Source organism: Momordica charantia, assembly GCF_013281855.1.
Source record: "Momordica charantia cultivar OHB3-1 chromosome 8 unlocalized genomic scaffold, Mcharantia_2.0 BLBB01000008.1, whole genome shotgun sequence".
In the NCBI taxonomy this organism is placed as follows: Eukaryota; Viridiplantae; Streptophyta; class Magnoliopsida; order Cucurbitales; family Cucurbitaceae; genus Momordica; species Momordica charantia.
Window position 1 is genome coordinate 3,507,313 of NW_028275166.1, and position 17,763 is coordinate 3,525,075.

At 35.2% G+C, this 17,763-nt stretch overlaps 1 protein-coding gene across 1 annotated transcript; it reads left to right on the plus strand.

Moving 5' to 3' along the window:
• Positions 1-1,109: 1,109 nt before the first annotated feature.
• Positions 1,110-15,705, plus strand: LOC111005167 (transcriptional regulator). Its single transcript, XM_022276580.2, has 14 exons — positions 1,110-1,501; positions 2,825-3,028; positions 3,121-3,302; positions 6,469-6,595; positions 6,714-6,911; positions 7,037-7,075; positions 7,271-8,161; positions 8,261-8,410; positions 9,078-9,151; positions 13,165-13,216; positions 13,414-13,500; positions 13,585-13,628; positions 14,502-14,579; positions 14,655-15,705. The coding sequence occupies exons 1-14, from the start codon at positions 1,400-1,402 to the stop codon at positions 15,232-15,234; spliced, it is 2,808 nt and encodes a 935-aa protein (XP_022132272.1). The 5' UTR covers positions 1,110-1,399; the 3' UTR covers positions 15,235-15,705.
• The last annotated feature ends 2,058 nt before the right edge of the window (positions 15,706-17,763 follow it).

Genomic DNA, 17,763 nt, shown 5'->3' on the forward strand with positions numbered 1-17,763 from the left:
GGTTATTAATCTTTAAATAAAATTATATTACAACTAGATAACACCACCTTAAACCGGTACTAATTTATTTCGAGACAATTTGAAATCAATGTTTTTCCCTACAAAGAATTTCGTTATACGGAATAGGTATTATGCTACCTTAATTCGAACTCGATAATTGATTGTCAAAAAAAAAAAATCCCAATTCGATAATCATAATCGGATAATAAGATAAAGAATGAAGATAAATATCTTCATATAACCAATAATGAAAGGCACATCTTCGACCTTATCTATCATTTTATTCTCAAACATTTACGTCACGTTCGACATTCTCTCTAAATGCGAAAATTTGTAAAAATTTATAAGGTTACCACATTCATATAGAGTTACGCGTGACAAAGCTTTATTACAACCATTTTTTGTCTACAAAATTTTGTTTATTGTGAATTGTGACATAAAAATATAACTGCATCGAGCCATTGCCCCAATAACTTAAATATAGAAAACTAGGGGTTCCCCTTTACTTCAAATAAATAAAGCGACTATAGCAAAAATTTGTCAAATAAAATTATTTATTTGAATATACAAAAGAAAAATGACGGAGAAATGTCCTAAAGTATTTTATTTCAAGTACAATTAAAAAATGCCAGTGCAGCCCTTTGTTCCATCATTCATGCATTACTTACAGATACACATTTTTAAAGGTAAATTTATTACCTTTATCCACTAAATTCCATCTGTCAGTTAATTTTAAATACTAGCTAAATTACCAAAATTATTATATCAATATTAAAAAACGTTTAAAAAGTTAAATTGCAGGGTTAATTTTAAATAATTACAACCATCAATATTTAACTAAAATAATTAATTTTTTTGTTATAAAATAGAATAAGAACAAAAACTACATGTAAAAATATATGTTTTAGGGATATTCAACGTAAAAAAGTGTCTTAATCAATTAACCTATGATTTGAAATTGTACGAAAATTCATATATCTACCTATTCGAAGATATTTATTTCAGAAAAGACGAGGGAAAAAGAAAAAAGAAAAAAAGGAAAAAAAAAGGGATATTAAATTAGGAAAGGATGCCTTCGAGCGTGGATAGTGGAAAAGAGCAATGTTTGTTTTTATAAACAGTTGCGAGAGATAGAGAGAAGAGAGAGAGAGAGATTTTTATTTTTTCGCAGCAAAATATTTGGAATTGGAAGGAAACACTCGTTTTTTTCCCTCTCTCTAGAAAAAACCCTAGCTCATTCTCTCCCCCGTCTCTCTTTCAAGTTTCCCTCCCTTTTCTATCTGATTTTGCCCCATTCCCATTCGATTCGGTGGGTTCCCCTGCTTCCATGGACTTCAATTGAACTGACCGGTCCCGGACTTGGAAGGATCTGGAAGGCTAAGCTACAAACCGAGTAACAATGGCGTCTTCGGACAAGGATGTCGAAGAGCAGCTTCTGGAAGCTGGCAATAAGATTGTAGACCCACCTAGTTCAGTTGAAGAACTTCTTCCTCTTCTCGACGTAAGCCCTAACATTTTTCTTATGTATGGTTCGTGTTAAACATTCGCGGGTTATTTTGTTATTCTGTTTTAAAAATTGATTTGGGAATTTTTTGAGGTTGTGTTTAACTGAATTTGTTATTTTCAACCTGGCGGAACGCTGTCCTTGAAATTTCCTTTACTGAAGCTTTTCCGGTGACATTTGATGCTCGATTGGTTTCTCCCTGGATAATTTATCGCGTTCCGTCTTGTTTGTTCGTCTTCCGCTGCCCTATATCGCAAATTCCCGTCTTTTTACTTCGTTAGAGATCAGCGCTTACGATAATGTCTACATGTTATAAACACGAATTTGGATGAAATATCAGAAACGAATCAGTTGTGCCACTGGTCTTCAAAATTTTATAATTGCAGCGTTTTTATGGGGGCAACTATGTTAGATAAGTATCGAAATTGTATTTGTTGTGTTGCTGATACGGTGCTAATTTATGGAAAGAAAACTTATATGTTGTTCAAAGCTCATTTACGAAAGCATTTCCAGTCATGGTTTGTGCGTATCTACTGCATTATTCATTAATCTTCTAGATTACTTCTACTATTTCACATGAGACGTTAAGTTGGAACCCACACCATTGACGAGATATTTCTAACTTAACTTCAAATCTCACTGGGCACGAATGAAAGAGGTTGAATTAGATTTGTCTCTTTTAATTTTTTCATACATCCGAAACTTTTGATGTCAAGTGGCACAACTTAAACTAGAAAGTGATTTGAAGTGTTTTTATTCAAGTTTATTGGATATTGTTGGGTAGGCTGACATTTTCTAAGCCCACGTCAGGCTGGCAGCTGGGAGTAGTAAGTCTCCCATTGGTTTGGGTGGTAAGGTGAATGTTTGAAAACTGTTGAGGGAATTGCTTGAGATTATATGTCTTCTTCAAAACTTCTGGGAATGTGGGTAATGTGTCAAATCGTAATGAGGGTTAATGCTTTTAGAACCAGTCAGGCACTTCAATACCTCTTAGAAGTCGAACTTTGACCTTTTGAATCTGTCTCTTGTGCTGATTCTTTGAATTGTACATTAGTAACGAATAACGAGGTATTTTTCCACCTTACATCTTTTTGCTCTCCTGCTAAGGTAATTACTTTCCCTCTCCTCTTTCCTTGCTTGTGGTGAATTGAAATATAATGAAATATTAGGTTCAGAATATACCTTCCAGGTCTTTGGCATTCAAAAGTTTTATCTGTATGGATCATTTGTGGTTTGATAGGTAGCACATTGCATTGTTTGTGTGTGTGTGTGTGTGTTCTGTTTTGTTATTGTTTTCCAAAATAATCTTTCTGAATGCAGAAAATTGAGAGTTTGCTGGCAAGGGTTGAACAATCCCCTTCAAAATCAATGCAAAATGCTCTCACTCCATCACTGAAAGCACTGGTTTCTGATCCGCTTCTAAGGCATTCAGATATTCATGTCAAAGTTGCAGTTGCTGCATGCATTAGTGAAATAACAAGGATCACTGCACCCGATGCCCCTTACAATGATGAGCAAATGAAGGTAATTAGAAATTGGGTCTCTGAGTGGATACAATGTCTATTTCCCTCCTATCAAAGTTCTTTTTAAACAGTTATATATATTCTGCTGTTCAGGAGGTATTTCATCTCATAGTATCATCCTTTGAAAACCTCTCTGATAAGTCGAGCCGGTCATATGCAAAGAGGGCATCCATTCTTGAAACTGTTGCAAAGGTCAGATCATGTGTAGTCATGCTGGATTTGGAATGTGATGGATTGATCATTGAAATGTTCCAACATTTCCTTAAGACAGTAAGGTATCATACTAGATTTTATTTTGAAATTAAATACCTTTTATGTTTTCACTTATTGAGAGCACATTTGTGAAAGATATTGATTTTCCAACAATTTAAGTTCTTTTTCTGAACAAATAGAACTGTCGACTCCATGAAATGCAATCTGACTTGTCCACTTTATAAGAAATTGACTTGTACCCAAAAACATAAATAAAAAGCAGCAAATATCTTCCATTATATTTGGTGCTTTGGTTGAAAAATTGCTGTGGTGTGGCATTTGAGTGCATATGGAGTGGCAGGAAAAACCCAATTGAAAATATAATGTAGTGAATTAGTTAGATCGTTTTGTAATGAGTTTCTATTTTGTACATATAGTTTGTTTATAAGGTTTAATTTGTTGAATCCTTTGTTAATTAGTTTTATGGGTTGGTGGTTGGTTTGTTTTGAGGGTTGGTTAGTAGGTAAGCTTTATAAATAAAGGAGGGTCCTTTGTATCCTCTATACTTTTTGAATGGAATACAGTCTCTTTGGTAGTCTTTTGAGGGTACGTGCTGCACCAAGTTTGGTATTCGAGTGAGGAAAGGAGTTGCTTGCAGGGATAACAAGTAGGAATCTTAGGTGATGAAAACTAAAAGTTCCTTCTTGATAAAGGTTTGAATGGTAGTGCTCGAGATTCAGTACTATCTCCACTGTGCGGAGGATTTGCCCAACAACCATGACAAGAAACATGGAACACTACTAAGAGTCATTCGAAATTTAACCCATCAAATTGATGGATAGATTGCGAAAGGATAAACTTTATGGATTTTGCCAACAGTTTGAATGCCTAAGTTTTCAATGGTTTGGAGTTCTCAGTAGAGGCTTAGGCATTTGTGTTCAATGGATTAGAAACACATGCGATTTGAGTTTGCATGAATATTCAAGTATTTTTCAAAATTATGGGGTTATCAATCTAGTTTCATATGATTATATAAGGAACTTTACTTTCAAGAACAAGTTGTGAAGGTGTCAAAATTGTATGGAAAATCTATCCTTTATAATTGGTCAGAGGATTTTGGTAATGGATCCACAGCATTTACTTGGACGATCACATTCAAGTTCAATTTTGTGATGGGCCTCACAGAAGCAGTGCATTAGTTAAGCGAGGGCTTGATCACATTTGATCAAAGAGGATATTTGTTTTGTATATTGTAATGCATTTGAAAGGAAGAGTGTCAACTTGTCTTCTCGTTATGTGCATCAAGAAATTGATTGTGGAACTTAACTGCACAGTGGGTCTTGATGAAATAGCATGGAGGAGACTCTAAAGCTTTACAAAAGCTTGATTTAAGAAGAATTTGATGCATAATCCATTGTTTAAAGTCATCGTCATTCATTCGATTCAAATATATGTAGTTTGAGGAAGAAATTGGACCAACTATTTGCAAGGGTATGTTTAGAAACTGATTTTCCTTCAAAACCCGGCCGGCACGAACTATCAAATGAGTCTCACATGATAAGACCTCTTGTATTCAAGGGAATGATGCTCTGACACTACTAGATATAATGAAAATTTAATTGAAGATGATACTTTAAAAGACTGGAAGAATCTTATAAAAAAAAAAAAGACTGGAAGAATAATGTAGTTTATTTTTTGTGGATCATCTGCCAGTACAACAATTTAATGGATTTATTTCACAAGAAACCTCAGACTTGGTCAAAGGAGGAATCATTTCCTGCCCGTGATGAGGCTATCATAAGAAGCTGTCGGTTGTTTGAGGAGAGTTCTCCATGTATTTGAATGAAATTTTTGCTGAAAAAGAGAGTTGTTGTCTGCAAAAGCCCGAGTTCCATTTGATTTCAACAATTAAAGTTACCCGTGATTTTTCCTCCCAAACAGTTTTCCAGCATGATTCAGTGATCAATGATTTTGTTGACAAAGTTGACAATTGACATAAGTGAAGAGGGCTTTTTCAATGGTTCATGTGATGGGCTATTACGAAAGCCTAACCAGGAATGTATTGGACTTTTAATCCTAAAATATTGTATTTATTCAATGGCCTGCAAGTTTGTAATTCAAATTTATGGGTTGGGTGCTGCATCGAGAATCATACAACCTTATATTCGTGTTTTGATGAGCTCAGAACAACATTTTAAGATGTTTTTAAATTGTAGGTAGAAGTCAAATTTCAACCTCCAGAGTTTTTTGTTTCCTTGGTATCCACACCAAATCATAAGCTCAAGAGTAAGGGTTTTTATTCTTTTTAAAAATGTTTTTAATAAATAAATTAAGTGGGTGGGAATTGATGTTCTAGATTAGTAGGATAACATTGTAATAAGTTTCAGTTTTTTGGTTACAGTTTATTAGTTTAAATAGTTTCTTGGGTTTGTTTTAGTTGGTCAGTAGGCAACTTCTAAAAATAGGTGGAAGGTGGTCTACTGTATTTTCAACGCTTCTTTTGAATGTAATGGAGTTCCTTCGATTGCCCTTTAGTCTGGATGCCAGGTTTTACTAAAATACATTCATGAAATTGTAGAATGTGTTATTTGAATTTTATTTTGTAATATGTTGACTATAAGGTTATTATTGGATGACATAACGAGCAATAAATCTGGTAGGAGGTTTAGCATAAGTTCATAAGTATTAATGATGTCTTGGCATATTGCTTGCTGTGCCAAATCTTCTAAAAAGTTGCTGATAACTTGGAGTTAAGATGAATGCAGTAACAAGTAAGTGTCCTCTGGTGTACGCAGAGTAAAAGTTGATGAGATTTGATATTAATAATGGTAAGTAAAAGATTTACAAAAGCAAAATTCTGACACTCAAACAACGAGTTGGCTATTAACTTCTGACTAAAACGAACCACCAAGAATCTCTTTGTAATTTGTTCTCTGATTTGACCTATTTATGTTTAAATAAAATACCCCCTAGGTTATATTTGTTCTTCGTTTAGGATGTGTTTTTTGTCTGTAAAATTGTAGGCCTTCCATCTGTTCGTTTTAGGTCTAGCCTTTTGCTTCTATTAGCTAAGCTTCTATTTTTTTTAATTGTTTTTTTGAATATTTTTTATTTTTTCCTTTTTGTCCTTGTTCTGTTAAGTATTATTGCGATCATTGCACATTTTATTTTGCCGAATTGGAAATTCTAATTTTAGATTTTCTGGTGTTCAAAATGTTGTTATGTTTATTAATAGTACTTTTCATCCAGAGATTATCACCCAGAGAATGTATTTACGTCCATGGAGACAATTATGAGCCTTGTTTTGGAAGAAAGTGAAGATATATCTGTAGAGCTCCTCTCTCCTATCTTAGATAGTGTGAAGAAGGACAATGAGGTAATGTGCTTTGAGTTGTTATTTGTTCCCCTTCTCTCTTTTTTGTTTTTGTTTTTTTTAAAATTAGAATTCTTTTCACTTTTTAATTGTCTGTTGAATCTTATAACATCATTTTCAGGAAGTTCTGCCCATTGCTCGGAAGTTGGGGGAGAAAGTTCTTGATAGCTGTTCTACTAAGCTCAAACCTTATTTGGTGCAAGCTGTTAAAACCTTGGGAATTTCTTTTGATGATTATAGTGATGTTGTTGCTTCCATATGCAAAGAGCTTTCTGGCTCTCTTGAAACAAGTAATCTTCATGATGGCGGTGAAAACGTGGTTAGTTCTTTAATTTAACCTTGACAAAAGTAGTCTTTATGATGCTGACCTCCTGTTGAGTAGAGTTGACTCTTTTGTAATGGTTTTTTTTTAATTTATTTTTTATCTACTGAAACTTTGTGCAGGTTGCTGAGAGCAAGTTAGCTAGAACGTCCGGCGATGAGGTAACCAACCATGCAACGCTTCTTAATGTTGTATTCTTCCATGAATTTATTTTATAAAACATTTCCTCCCTTGTTAGAACAGGCAGTTGTTTATTTTATATGTGAGTTATGTAAAATATATCATGTTAGGTTGGTATGTAGAAAGTGGTTACTTTGATTTACTGATACTGAAAAAAATGATACAATATCTATCAGGTTGAAGAGAAACCCACGGAAGTGGCTACACCTGAGAGAGTTGATACAGCCATTGAGAAACATCACGACTCAGTTAAGAGCAACGGGATTGCACAGGGGGGTGAAGATGGCTCTGTCACTAATTTAGAAGACAAGAAGGAAGAACATGGTGATGGGGAGTGCAAAGAGGTAAAATCACCTAAAAGTTCTGAACCTGCCAATTTGGGCTCTGAGAAGGCTGGCAGTGTGAAGGGGAGACCTGAAAAAAATTCTAGGAAAAGAGGTAGGAAATCTAATCAATCTCTGAAATCTACTGAAGTTTCTCATATTGATGCCCAGAAGGCATCTGAAAACCTGCCAGAACATGAAAGCCAGGGCGAACATCCTAGTTCTCCTCGAGGGGGCCAGTCTGCTGAAAATATGCCTTCAGAAAACGAGGAAGTTGAGGCCAAGCATTCTCCACCCAAGGCTATGGAGATCGAATCAACAAATGTTGCTTCACCTTCACTAAGTGGAAGTGTTCCTGATGAGTGTAACAATAAGGCGGGGCCAGCAAAAAAGAAAGGCAACTCAGCTAAACAGGTAGCATCATCTGCAGAAGTTTCAAAAAGTTCATCTGAAGGAATGAATGACTCGGAAGTAAAACTCAATTCGCATGCTGAAGAAAAGGCTCCTGCTGGGGTTTCTGATGATTCTAAGACAGTTGCGGCTGAAGAGGCAGCAGAAAGGGAAAGTGACACTACCAGCGATTCTGAGGCTAAGATATTGAAGCAGTCTGCTAGGAAGGGAGATGGAGCCAGTAAGAGTACTGTTGGATCTTCAAAGCAATCTGAAGCTAAAAAAAGGAAGGGATTAGGGAAATCTATCTCTGGAAAAACCGTGAAAAAATTGTCAGGCGATGATGATAAAAAGGTGATTGGAGCAGTGTTAACTACATCTGGTTTGACTGTAAAATCTTATCCCCATTGATGCCTAAGTAATTGTCTGGTTAAATTGTGGTTACTCTTCTAGGAAACAGCACCCGTGCCGAAATCAACCCCAAAAACAACCAAAGATGAGAAGATCTTGGACAAGACACCAAAAACAACCAAAGATGAGAAGATCTTGGACAAGACGCCAAAAACAACTTCCAAGAGGAAACGAACTCCTAGCAAAGAAAAAGTATGTTATTACTTATTAGTGCATAGAGTTTATTGGTTCTATCATTATGGATTGGGAGATTTTTCTCTACTTTAACAAAATTTAACATAGTAATAGTAATATTGCAGCGGTTGTATTTTGTTGTGCATATTAATGTTAATATTTTTTTCTCTTTTCCAAAATTAATTTGTTGGGGACTGATCGGTGCTCTTTAGAAGCGATTTCATTAAGTTGTTCTTAATAACTCCGTTTTTATTGCCATTAGTGCATCTTAAGCATTGTGTTCTAATCCAGCTTGTATATGTCTTAATTCATTTAATATTCAAGAAATATTGATTATTTTGTATTTTCCTGGTCAATAGTTCTCTGATGTTCATTCTCAGTTTTTTTTTCTTGCTTTTTGTAGACTATATCATCGGCTGCAAACTTCTTTGTTTCGAGTTTTTGAAACTTGAATGATTTATAACTAAAACCTAGATGAGTTATCATAAAATAACCAGAACCTAAACATGATGAAGTGGTGGATATTTTGGACTTTTGCATTGATCTATTGTAATACCGTTCTTGGTTTTAATGCCATGCTGTCTGCCTCAATTTTGTATATGATCTTAAAACTACACATTGGCACATTGCCTTTTGTTGTTGTATTGAGAACTTAAATCTCATTTTCACTTGCTGTTATTTTCAGGAGTCTGAAACCAAGGATTCTGATGAAAATTTGGTTGGTTCGAAGATAAAAGTGTGGTGGCCAGATGATAGCAAGTAAGTACCAATTGTCTCTCCTTTAATTCTTTTAGGTTTCTTTGATGTACGGTAACTGCAATGCACACATTGTATATGCAAAAGAAAACTGTTCTAATCTATTTGCACACTGTCAATAACATAAATGACACATCATTTTCTAAATATTTAGAATTTAGACTTTGCAAGGACATAGTAAACACTTCTATATTTTGAAGTTCAAATATTCTTGCAGGTTTCAATTATTATTCTCTAGTTATAATTATTTTGGTTTCTAATATTTACATTGAAAGACTGGAGGAGCTGGGCATTGGGAACTTGAGGATTAGAAACGAGGCTTTCCTGGCTAAATGGTTATGGCGGTTCTTCCACGAACCTAATGCCTTGTGGCGAAAGATTATAGTGAGTAAGTATGGGCTTCATCCGTGTGGTTGGGTTCAGGCAGGTGGGGCTAGAGTTGGCAACTGCAATCCCAGGAAGGCTATTGCTTTGGGTTTCCCTGTTTTCTCTCATTCTTTATGTGTCTTTGTTGGGGAAGGTCTTAATACGTACTTCTGGGAGGATACTTGGATAGGCGACAAACCCTTGTGTCTTGCTTTCCCTCGGATCTACTTTCTATATGATAAGAAACTCCTTTCAGTGGCCGAGGTTTTAAGTTCGGGAGAACAGGGTTTGTCCATCTCTTTGGGGCTCACCCGTTCCTTGACTAATCGAGAATCGTCAGAGGTTTCCGAATTATTGGATCAGCTGTCTAGAGATTCCTTATTTGTTGGGAGGGATGATGTGAGGGTGTGGACCCCCCATCCTTTGAAAGGTTTTTCTTGTAGCTCATTTTTCCATGTCCTGAACTCCTCGTCGTCCTCTTCTTCTTCTCCGTCCCTGTTTACCCCTTGGTTCACCTCGCTTTGGAAGAGTAAAATTCCAAAGAAGATTAAGTTCTTTGGGTGGCAAGTCTTACTTGGAAAAGTTAATACCTTGGATCGGATCCAGAGGATGTCCTCCCTTTGTTTGCGTCCGCACCGCAGTGGTGTGTTCTGTGTAGGAATGCTTCGGAGAATCTGGATCATTTGTTGTGGTCTTGTCAGTTCGCGCAGGAGTTATAGCTTCGTTTCTTTAGATGTTTTGGGATTGTTTGGGCCCGTTCTAGAGATTGTAGGTGATGATGGAGGAAATATTGTTATTCCCCCCGTTTCGAGACAAAGGACGTTTTCTTTGGCAAACGTGTTTTCTGGCTATTCTATGAGGTATTTGGCAGGAGAGAAACAATAGAATTTTTAGGGGAGTGGAGAGATCTGTGGATTATGTGTGGGATCTTATTAGATTTAACACTTCTCTATGGGGATCGGTCGCTAAGGCTTTTTGTAATTATCATTTAGGAGTCATACTTTTGGATTGGAGCCCATTTCTTTAGGGGTTTCCTTTTGCTGGGCTGTTTTTTTGTATGCCCTCTTATTGTAATCTTTATTCATTTATCTCAATGAAAGTGGTGTTTCTTATCAAAAAAAAAAAAAAAAAATTTACATTGAAAGATATGTCACAGAAGGCCAAAGGAAAACTCTTAAAGAGGACCCCCCACTTCAGACTTTCTCTTGAGAACCAAATATCATAATTTTTGCTTGTTTCTGGGCAAATGTTCCAAAGGACGGTAAATAACTCTGCCTTCTGAAATGGACTCCTATCTTGAAAATGTGAGTGCAAGAGCACCTGCATGATGGTGTGGCCATCCTGCTTGGAGCAATATGATCTTTTGTTGATTTTTTTAAGGAAGTTAAAGTCTGTCTCACCCTTTGGAACGGTACCCATATGGCCGTATGATCTTCTGCCACAAAGTATCCAGAACTAAGGAAAACACCACAAATCATTTAGTCGAGAGGCCAATGTTCTTACAAAGTAAATCACTGATCCCCAACCGTCCCTCATGAATAGATCTAGAAACCAATTCCCGCTTCACTAAATGATACCTACTACCCTCCTTTACAATCTCCTTTAAAAAAATCATACAGACTTTTTGAGCTTGGGAGCTATGAAAAAAGGAAGTTTAAGATGTGAGAGCTAATTATTTGGCATCTTGATCAGGAGAGATTGGACAATGTGAGCTTCTGCTATTTGTAAAAGTATGCTTTCTTCAAGCTCTAGGATGCAGGAAATTTTCTGAACTTTAATGATCACAGGTTCTGTAGAAGGAAGCCATGTGGGATAATAACCCAAAGAGAGACTGAAATAAGGAGAAGATAAATGTGAGACTTAACACCCAACCGACCCCGTGCATCTAGAAATTTTTGAGTCATTATAGTTAATCTCAGCCATGTAACACTTAAACTGCATTAATTCTTGAATTGAAAATTTCTTAAAAAAGAACAAGAATCTGTTAGCAAAAGTAATCCTCATTTTTCGTTAAAAGAAAATTTGTTGTTTGAAATTGAAGGTGAACTTAATATTTGCTTGTCATAATACCCTCAAATTTTTAACAAAATTTGCCAAGATCCGAGTGATCATTAGTGTTTCCAAATTTTTTAAAATTGAAGAATCATTCCATATTGATTGGAAGCTCCACAATGTTTCAATGGTCTTGTTTTGGCAACAAGAATCCATGTTTGTCTTTCATCTACAAAGGTAGCATTTAAAGTTGAATTAGGTGGATGGCCACATCCTCGTTATCTTAGCTAATGTCACTGAACAAATAGATTATAATCTTTTACTCTAAAAATTTTATGATCTTGAACTGTCTAAATAATTTATCTTGAGTACCTTCCAACTGTCTTGAAGAGAGAGCCAATCAGAAATAATCAAAGCTCGAGTACTACATACCTCAAACAAATGCCACTTTGTTGGTTTCTTTGAGGGAGAAAAGTCTACAAATGAGCAGAAGAGGGAGAACAACCTAGAGGCCATGGGTAGAGGGATCCTGGCCAAGGAAAGCTAAACAAGAAAAGGCTTCCAATCGTTTACATTTTACAATCATGGGATTGGAAGACTGTAATTACAAATCTTGTTGCAATAGAGTAGTTTGAATAGAAAAATAGTTAAACAACTTTTCATTTTGGATCATAAAAGGTTTAAAGGAAGTAATGGTATATTTCAACCCATCAAGAAATTGATGTCATTGCAATGCCTTGTAGAAAAGGGTTTGAGAGAATCCCGAAACAAAATAAATATTTTAAAAAAATTATTCAACATCTTATACAAGCATAAATTTATTTTCAATTATGTTCCCACAATTACTTGCTTAGAAAAGTTGGATGCTCTCATATATTCTTTTGTTCATCAATTTTGTTTGAAAGAATAAGAAGATTTAACCATCTACTTTTAGGGACAAGAAGTTCCCAACATGTAAAAATAGTTTTGAGTGCCTGTGTCGGGGGCACAAAACCTTACCTATTCGAATGATTTTGTGCCTCCTAGTTGCAGACTGTAAAGATCTGTATACTATTTACTGCATGGGTCACTGTTGCTAATTCTTTCAAGTCACAGATACGGGTTGCCATCATTATGATATGAAATCCCTTTACTGCATGTTTCAGTGTTGTTAGTTTACTTAGTTATTTTTTGTTATGATGAGTGATTTCTCCATGTTTTGTTCGATCAAAAGCTAAATGATTCCTGTCTGTAAGGACCACTTTTTACATTTTTGTGTTTCTGGTGTTTTATTACGATTAGAGAACAATAGCCCTTGAACTGTGATTGGTTGGTTCTGTTCATTTATCTTTCCTATTCATGTTGACCAGACTGCTGTTGAGATGACTTGTACGGAAACTGAAATGTTCTGTTCTAATTGATGTTTTAGAAATATTGCTAAACTTGAAAACTTGAAAATTAGATAATTGATCTTGTTCAACTTCATATTGTATAAAAAAGAAATAGTGCTAAACTTGAAAATAAGATATATATATATATATATGTTGATCTTTCTGACTAAACATCTCAATGATCTCACCTCTTCACAATAAAAACTATATATCTCTTTTTTTTTACAACATTTATGATGGACATATAATTTTTGGTTATTTGCTGTGACATATTTAATATGTTTGCAGGTTTTATAAAGGTGTGGTTGATTCTTTTGATGCTAAAAAAAAGAAGCACAAGGTTAGATATCACTTATGGAATCTTGGGATTTTCAAAATCTGTTTTACAATGGCATGCATGCATATGGCGCTTATTATTTAATGCGTGCTATATACTCTTGTATATCTATATTCACACGTAATATATACATGTATATATTATATACATATGCATATATTTATAGGTTTTTGGTATTTTACAAGTGTTCTTCTATGCAGGTTTTGTACACGGATGGAGATGAGGAAATACTAAATCTTAAAAATGAAATATGGGAATTTACTCATGATGACTCTGAATCTGAACCGGTAGGAGGTTGTGTGAATTTGCATTTTGTTTGTTAGACCTCTAAGATTCTAACATGTAAATGTTCATGCATATGATTTTGACAGGACGAAGCAGCAGATCTAGCAGCATCAGAACCTGCAGTGGAGACGTATGTACAGCTAACTGTTCTTATTTCCCATTCATTGACATTTTGAATTGACATTTTTGTGAACAGAAAAGGGTATTGCTTAGCCAAGTTTAACTAACTAATTTAGTTTTCAATATAATTTCCAAATTTTGTATACTTTTGGTTTTCCTTTTCGGAAATAGTCTTAACTCTTACGTGTAACGAACTCAAATTCGTGTGCAGAAATAGCCATCTTTACATTTACCAGCATACTAGGTTTAGGTTCGTACATGGTATTTGTTTGTCTCACGAGTTTTGTTAAAAACGTGAAATAGATTCTCTAGGTCCTATTTACAACATCTTCAATTATTCATCAAGTTTTTCCAGTCGATTGGCCATACCAAATTGTTTTAGTTGAAGGTTGTAGATACCAGTTGAGGCATTCTCTTTTGGCATGATTGGCTTCCAATGTGAACCAGTTACTTTCATGATAGATTAAGTTGAAATATGTTACAATCTTTGATGGTTTTGGTTTACTTAATTGGGAATGTATGCAAACTTTTCCATGCAGTCAGATCTGACGTGTGATGTGTAGTCAATGTGCTCGATGGTATAATTGATTTTGCATTGTTTTCTGTTCTGACTTCTTCTAGCTTTATATTGTGGAAATATCTTTATGTTCAAGTCAACAAGGTATGAAACTTGTTTTAGCATGCTAAGAGACTTGAAACTGGATTTTTTTTATTCTTTCCGACCTCTAAGAAGCTGTGATGGTTGCTCTCCTCATGCAACTGTTTTTTGTGAATCATGAATATATAATGATCATGAAATTGTAGGAATTCTCTCCTGGATTTGTGTGGATAGGACTGTTGGCATTAGATATTGTTTATGTTGAGTCTGTTATTTTCGTTGCAGACCTCAGAAGAAAAAGGCAAAACAAAATGCTGGCAACGAGTCTGCTAAGCGAGGAAAGATGGATACTTCACCCAAAAAGTTAGTTTTATTTTCATAACTTTCCACACTATTAATAATGGTTCGAGAATGTTTAAATTTCAAATTCTATTCTAGGGGTGGAGCAACTTCGTCTGGCAAATCCAAGGGTGCAGCTACGAAATCTGATCGAAGCGGTGGCCGCAAAGTTGAAAGCAAATCAAAAGAGAATCCCCCGAAGGTTGGAAGACCAAGTACAACTGTTTCAGGTAGCAAATCCAAGGATCAAACCACTCCTAAAAATAGTGGCAAGACTGGCAGTGCAGGTCCGAAAACTGCTGGCAAGTTGAGGAACGATGATGCTGAATCACACAAGACTGGCAAATCGAAGGATGACGAGACATCTACACCTGCTGCTTCTGCTAAGTCCAAGCAAGACACACTGAAGACGGGGAAGTCCAAACAAGAGTCTCCAAAGCCTCCTGCAATTGCAAAGGGCAAGTCTCCCAAAACAGGCGATAAATCTAATAATAATTCCAATCTCTCCACCAAGGTTAAGTTCACATCTTCAAAATCAAAAGAAAGTGGGGATTTGAAGAATTCAGTTGCTTCAGGGAAAACAGCAGAGAATTCAAAGGGCAAGTCGCAAAATTCATCGAATGATCAGGGCAGCGAATCCAAGTCAGGAAAGAAAAGGAGAAGAGAGGCAAAAGGTTGATCACCAGCCACCACGCTCATTCCATAAAAGCTCGGAGTTGTTCATTCTCGCCTCGATCTGCACTACATATTTGCAAATTTCTACAATGAGTTTTTGGCAAACTTGCTGTGGATGTGATCTCATTGGCATATTTTCCAGATTGTCATATATTCTTAGTTAGGTAGGTTAGCAGCAATTATAGGAGTACGATAGTTCCGTTCCCTTGATAGTAGTTTGGCGCAATTCATGTCATCTGTGGGAGGTAATAGTAAGTTAGCTATGTACTACTTGGCTTTGCTGAAACAAAGATTGCCTTATTAGAGAGAAGGAAAAGCCACAGATTTAGAACAGGGCCTTCTTTTAGGCCTTTCTGTCTTATCTGCTGTCTTTTACCCCCTTTTAACTCCCTTGGTGATTTCCTGAGTAATTGTTAACCTAACTTCTGCTATTTGATTAATGGTTATAGAGCATTTGGCTCATAAGTTTAGGTTTTGTATAGCTTATTCAATCATGTGGGTTTATTTCTTTTTTATTACGGACTTTGTTGATCCTATAAATGACCGTTACGTTTTGACAAGACTTGCTTAGTTCTGTTGTCTTTGATTACTTGAATGCAGCATAGAAATCTATCTTCGTTAAATTTAATTTTCTTTATTGTGTCAGCTTTCATAGAGAACCCAGGAAAGGTGGCAGTAATCATGCCTCAGAAATGGCAAACAAAAAATGAAAGAGAAGAGAGAAATAGATGGAAATGATTGAATGGAGTGTAGAATTGTTAATTTTGCAATTTTGGGCAAGTGTCGTACCAGACAGAAATTGGAGGGTTGAATTTGTTTTTACCATTTCTGGGTAAAATTCATGGACCCAACGTTACAGTCCCCACCATCCATCGTCTTCTTGAGCTGTATTTGCAGCTCTGAATTCTGAGCTGTGCGTACTGGCCCTCACCCCTCACCTCACCACTCTTTTTATTTTGTTTTTTCAAAACTTAAATTCAGACCTCATCACCCCCATTTTTGTCCTCTCTCCCAAGTTTAAAGTCTTTCCTCACAGATGAAATCGAAAAATAACTCAACTGATTAAGACATCTATCTCTAACCTTAACCAAAGTATTGCGAGTTCGAATTCTAAGTCCTACATATCATACTCCAAAAAAAAAATTCATTTCTCAATAATCCAATTACTTACCCCTCTATTTTACGAGATTCCCATGTCTTTTAGAATAATAAAAGTTAAATTATAAGTTCCATCCGTGGTCCTTTAAAGATTGTGTGTATTAAGTTGCTTCATGAACTTTTAATTTTGTGCCTAAGTAGGGGTGTTCAAAAACCTGACAACCCGATGAACCCGACGAACCCAACCCGAACCGTAAAAGTTGGATTGGGTTAGATGAAGCCCCGGGTTGTGTTGTGTAGTGATTTTCCCAACCTGGTCGGGTTGTTGATTCTCGAGTTCAACCTTTAAAAAATCGGGTCAATCAAACCTAACACAACTCGAATTTACACATATATGTATACTTTTTTAATTACATAATAATAATAATAATAATAATAATAATAATATATTTATTTATATATTTAGTTTGAATCTTAAGTTTTCGTTGCCACTGTGATAATTAAAAAAAAACACAACCTGACAATCCAAGCCTGACGGTTCCTATATATGGATAACTCGAAAATTCGAGTTGGTCCCAAAACCCACCCAATCAAACTCGTGAACACCCCTATTAATAAGTTTCTGGACATTAAATGGGTAGTAGGTCATTGAACTTTTTGTGTTTAACCTATTAAATATTTTGTATTTAATAGATCTTTGGTCTTTCAATTTTGTCTTGCATTGTATCCTAAATTTTAGAAAATATTGAATAAGTGAGTTCTATTTGACATAAAATTAAAAATTAATTAAACATTTTTTTTAGGGTTGATAGACTTACTAGACACAAATATGAAAGTTGGGCAGAGCAAAATGTTTTTATAACAAGTGGCATAATTCTATATTATTAACAAAATTGATGTGACAATATGTCGAATTAATAAGGACTTGATAGGATTAGCCATTCCAATATGGTAGCATACGCAACTACTTTGGAAATTTTATACCCTTTTATTTGATTAAATCCAATTGCAAATATATAAAAATTAAATATTACAGAAACAACTCAATACTTATTTCAATTAATATTTAGGTCAATTTTCAATTGCGTGAACTAATGGTTGTTTTATAAAGACTGAACATATTCAATATAACCTAAATCTCTAGGGTAATTCTCACTTCCGTTTTTAATTTTTTAAAACGATAATTTCACTCCTAATGGAATAAAAATTCTCCACTAAATTATAAAACAAATGTGCTAGAATCGTTAATAGAAAATTAATTTGCATTTGAATCATTGTTTATCGATATCTAATGAAATTTGTTGATGGTTGGCAGAGTTTCATATCTAAGTAGAATTCAGACTGTATTCAAATATATTCACAAAATAGTAATTTAATGATACACATCAATCTATATGTGTATTTGTTAACAACATTTTTACTTGAAGAATCAAAT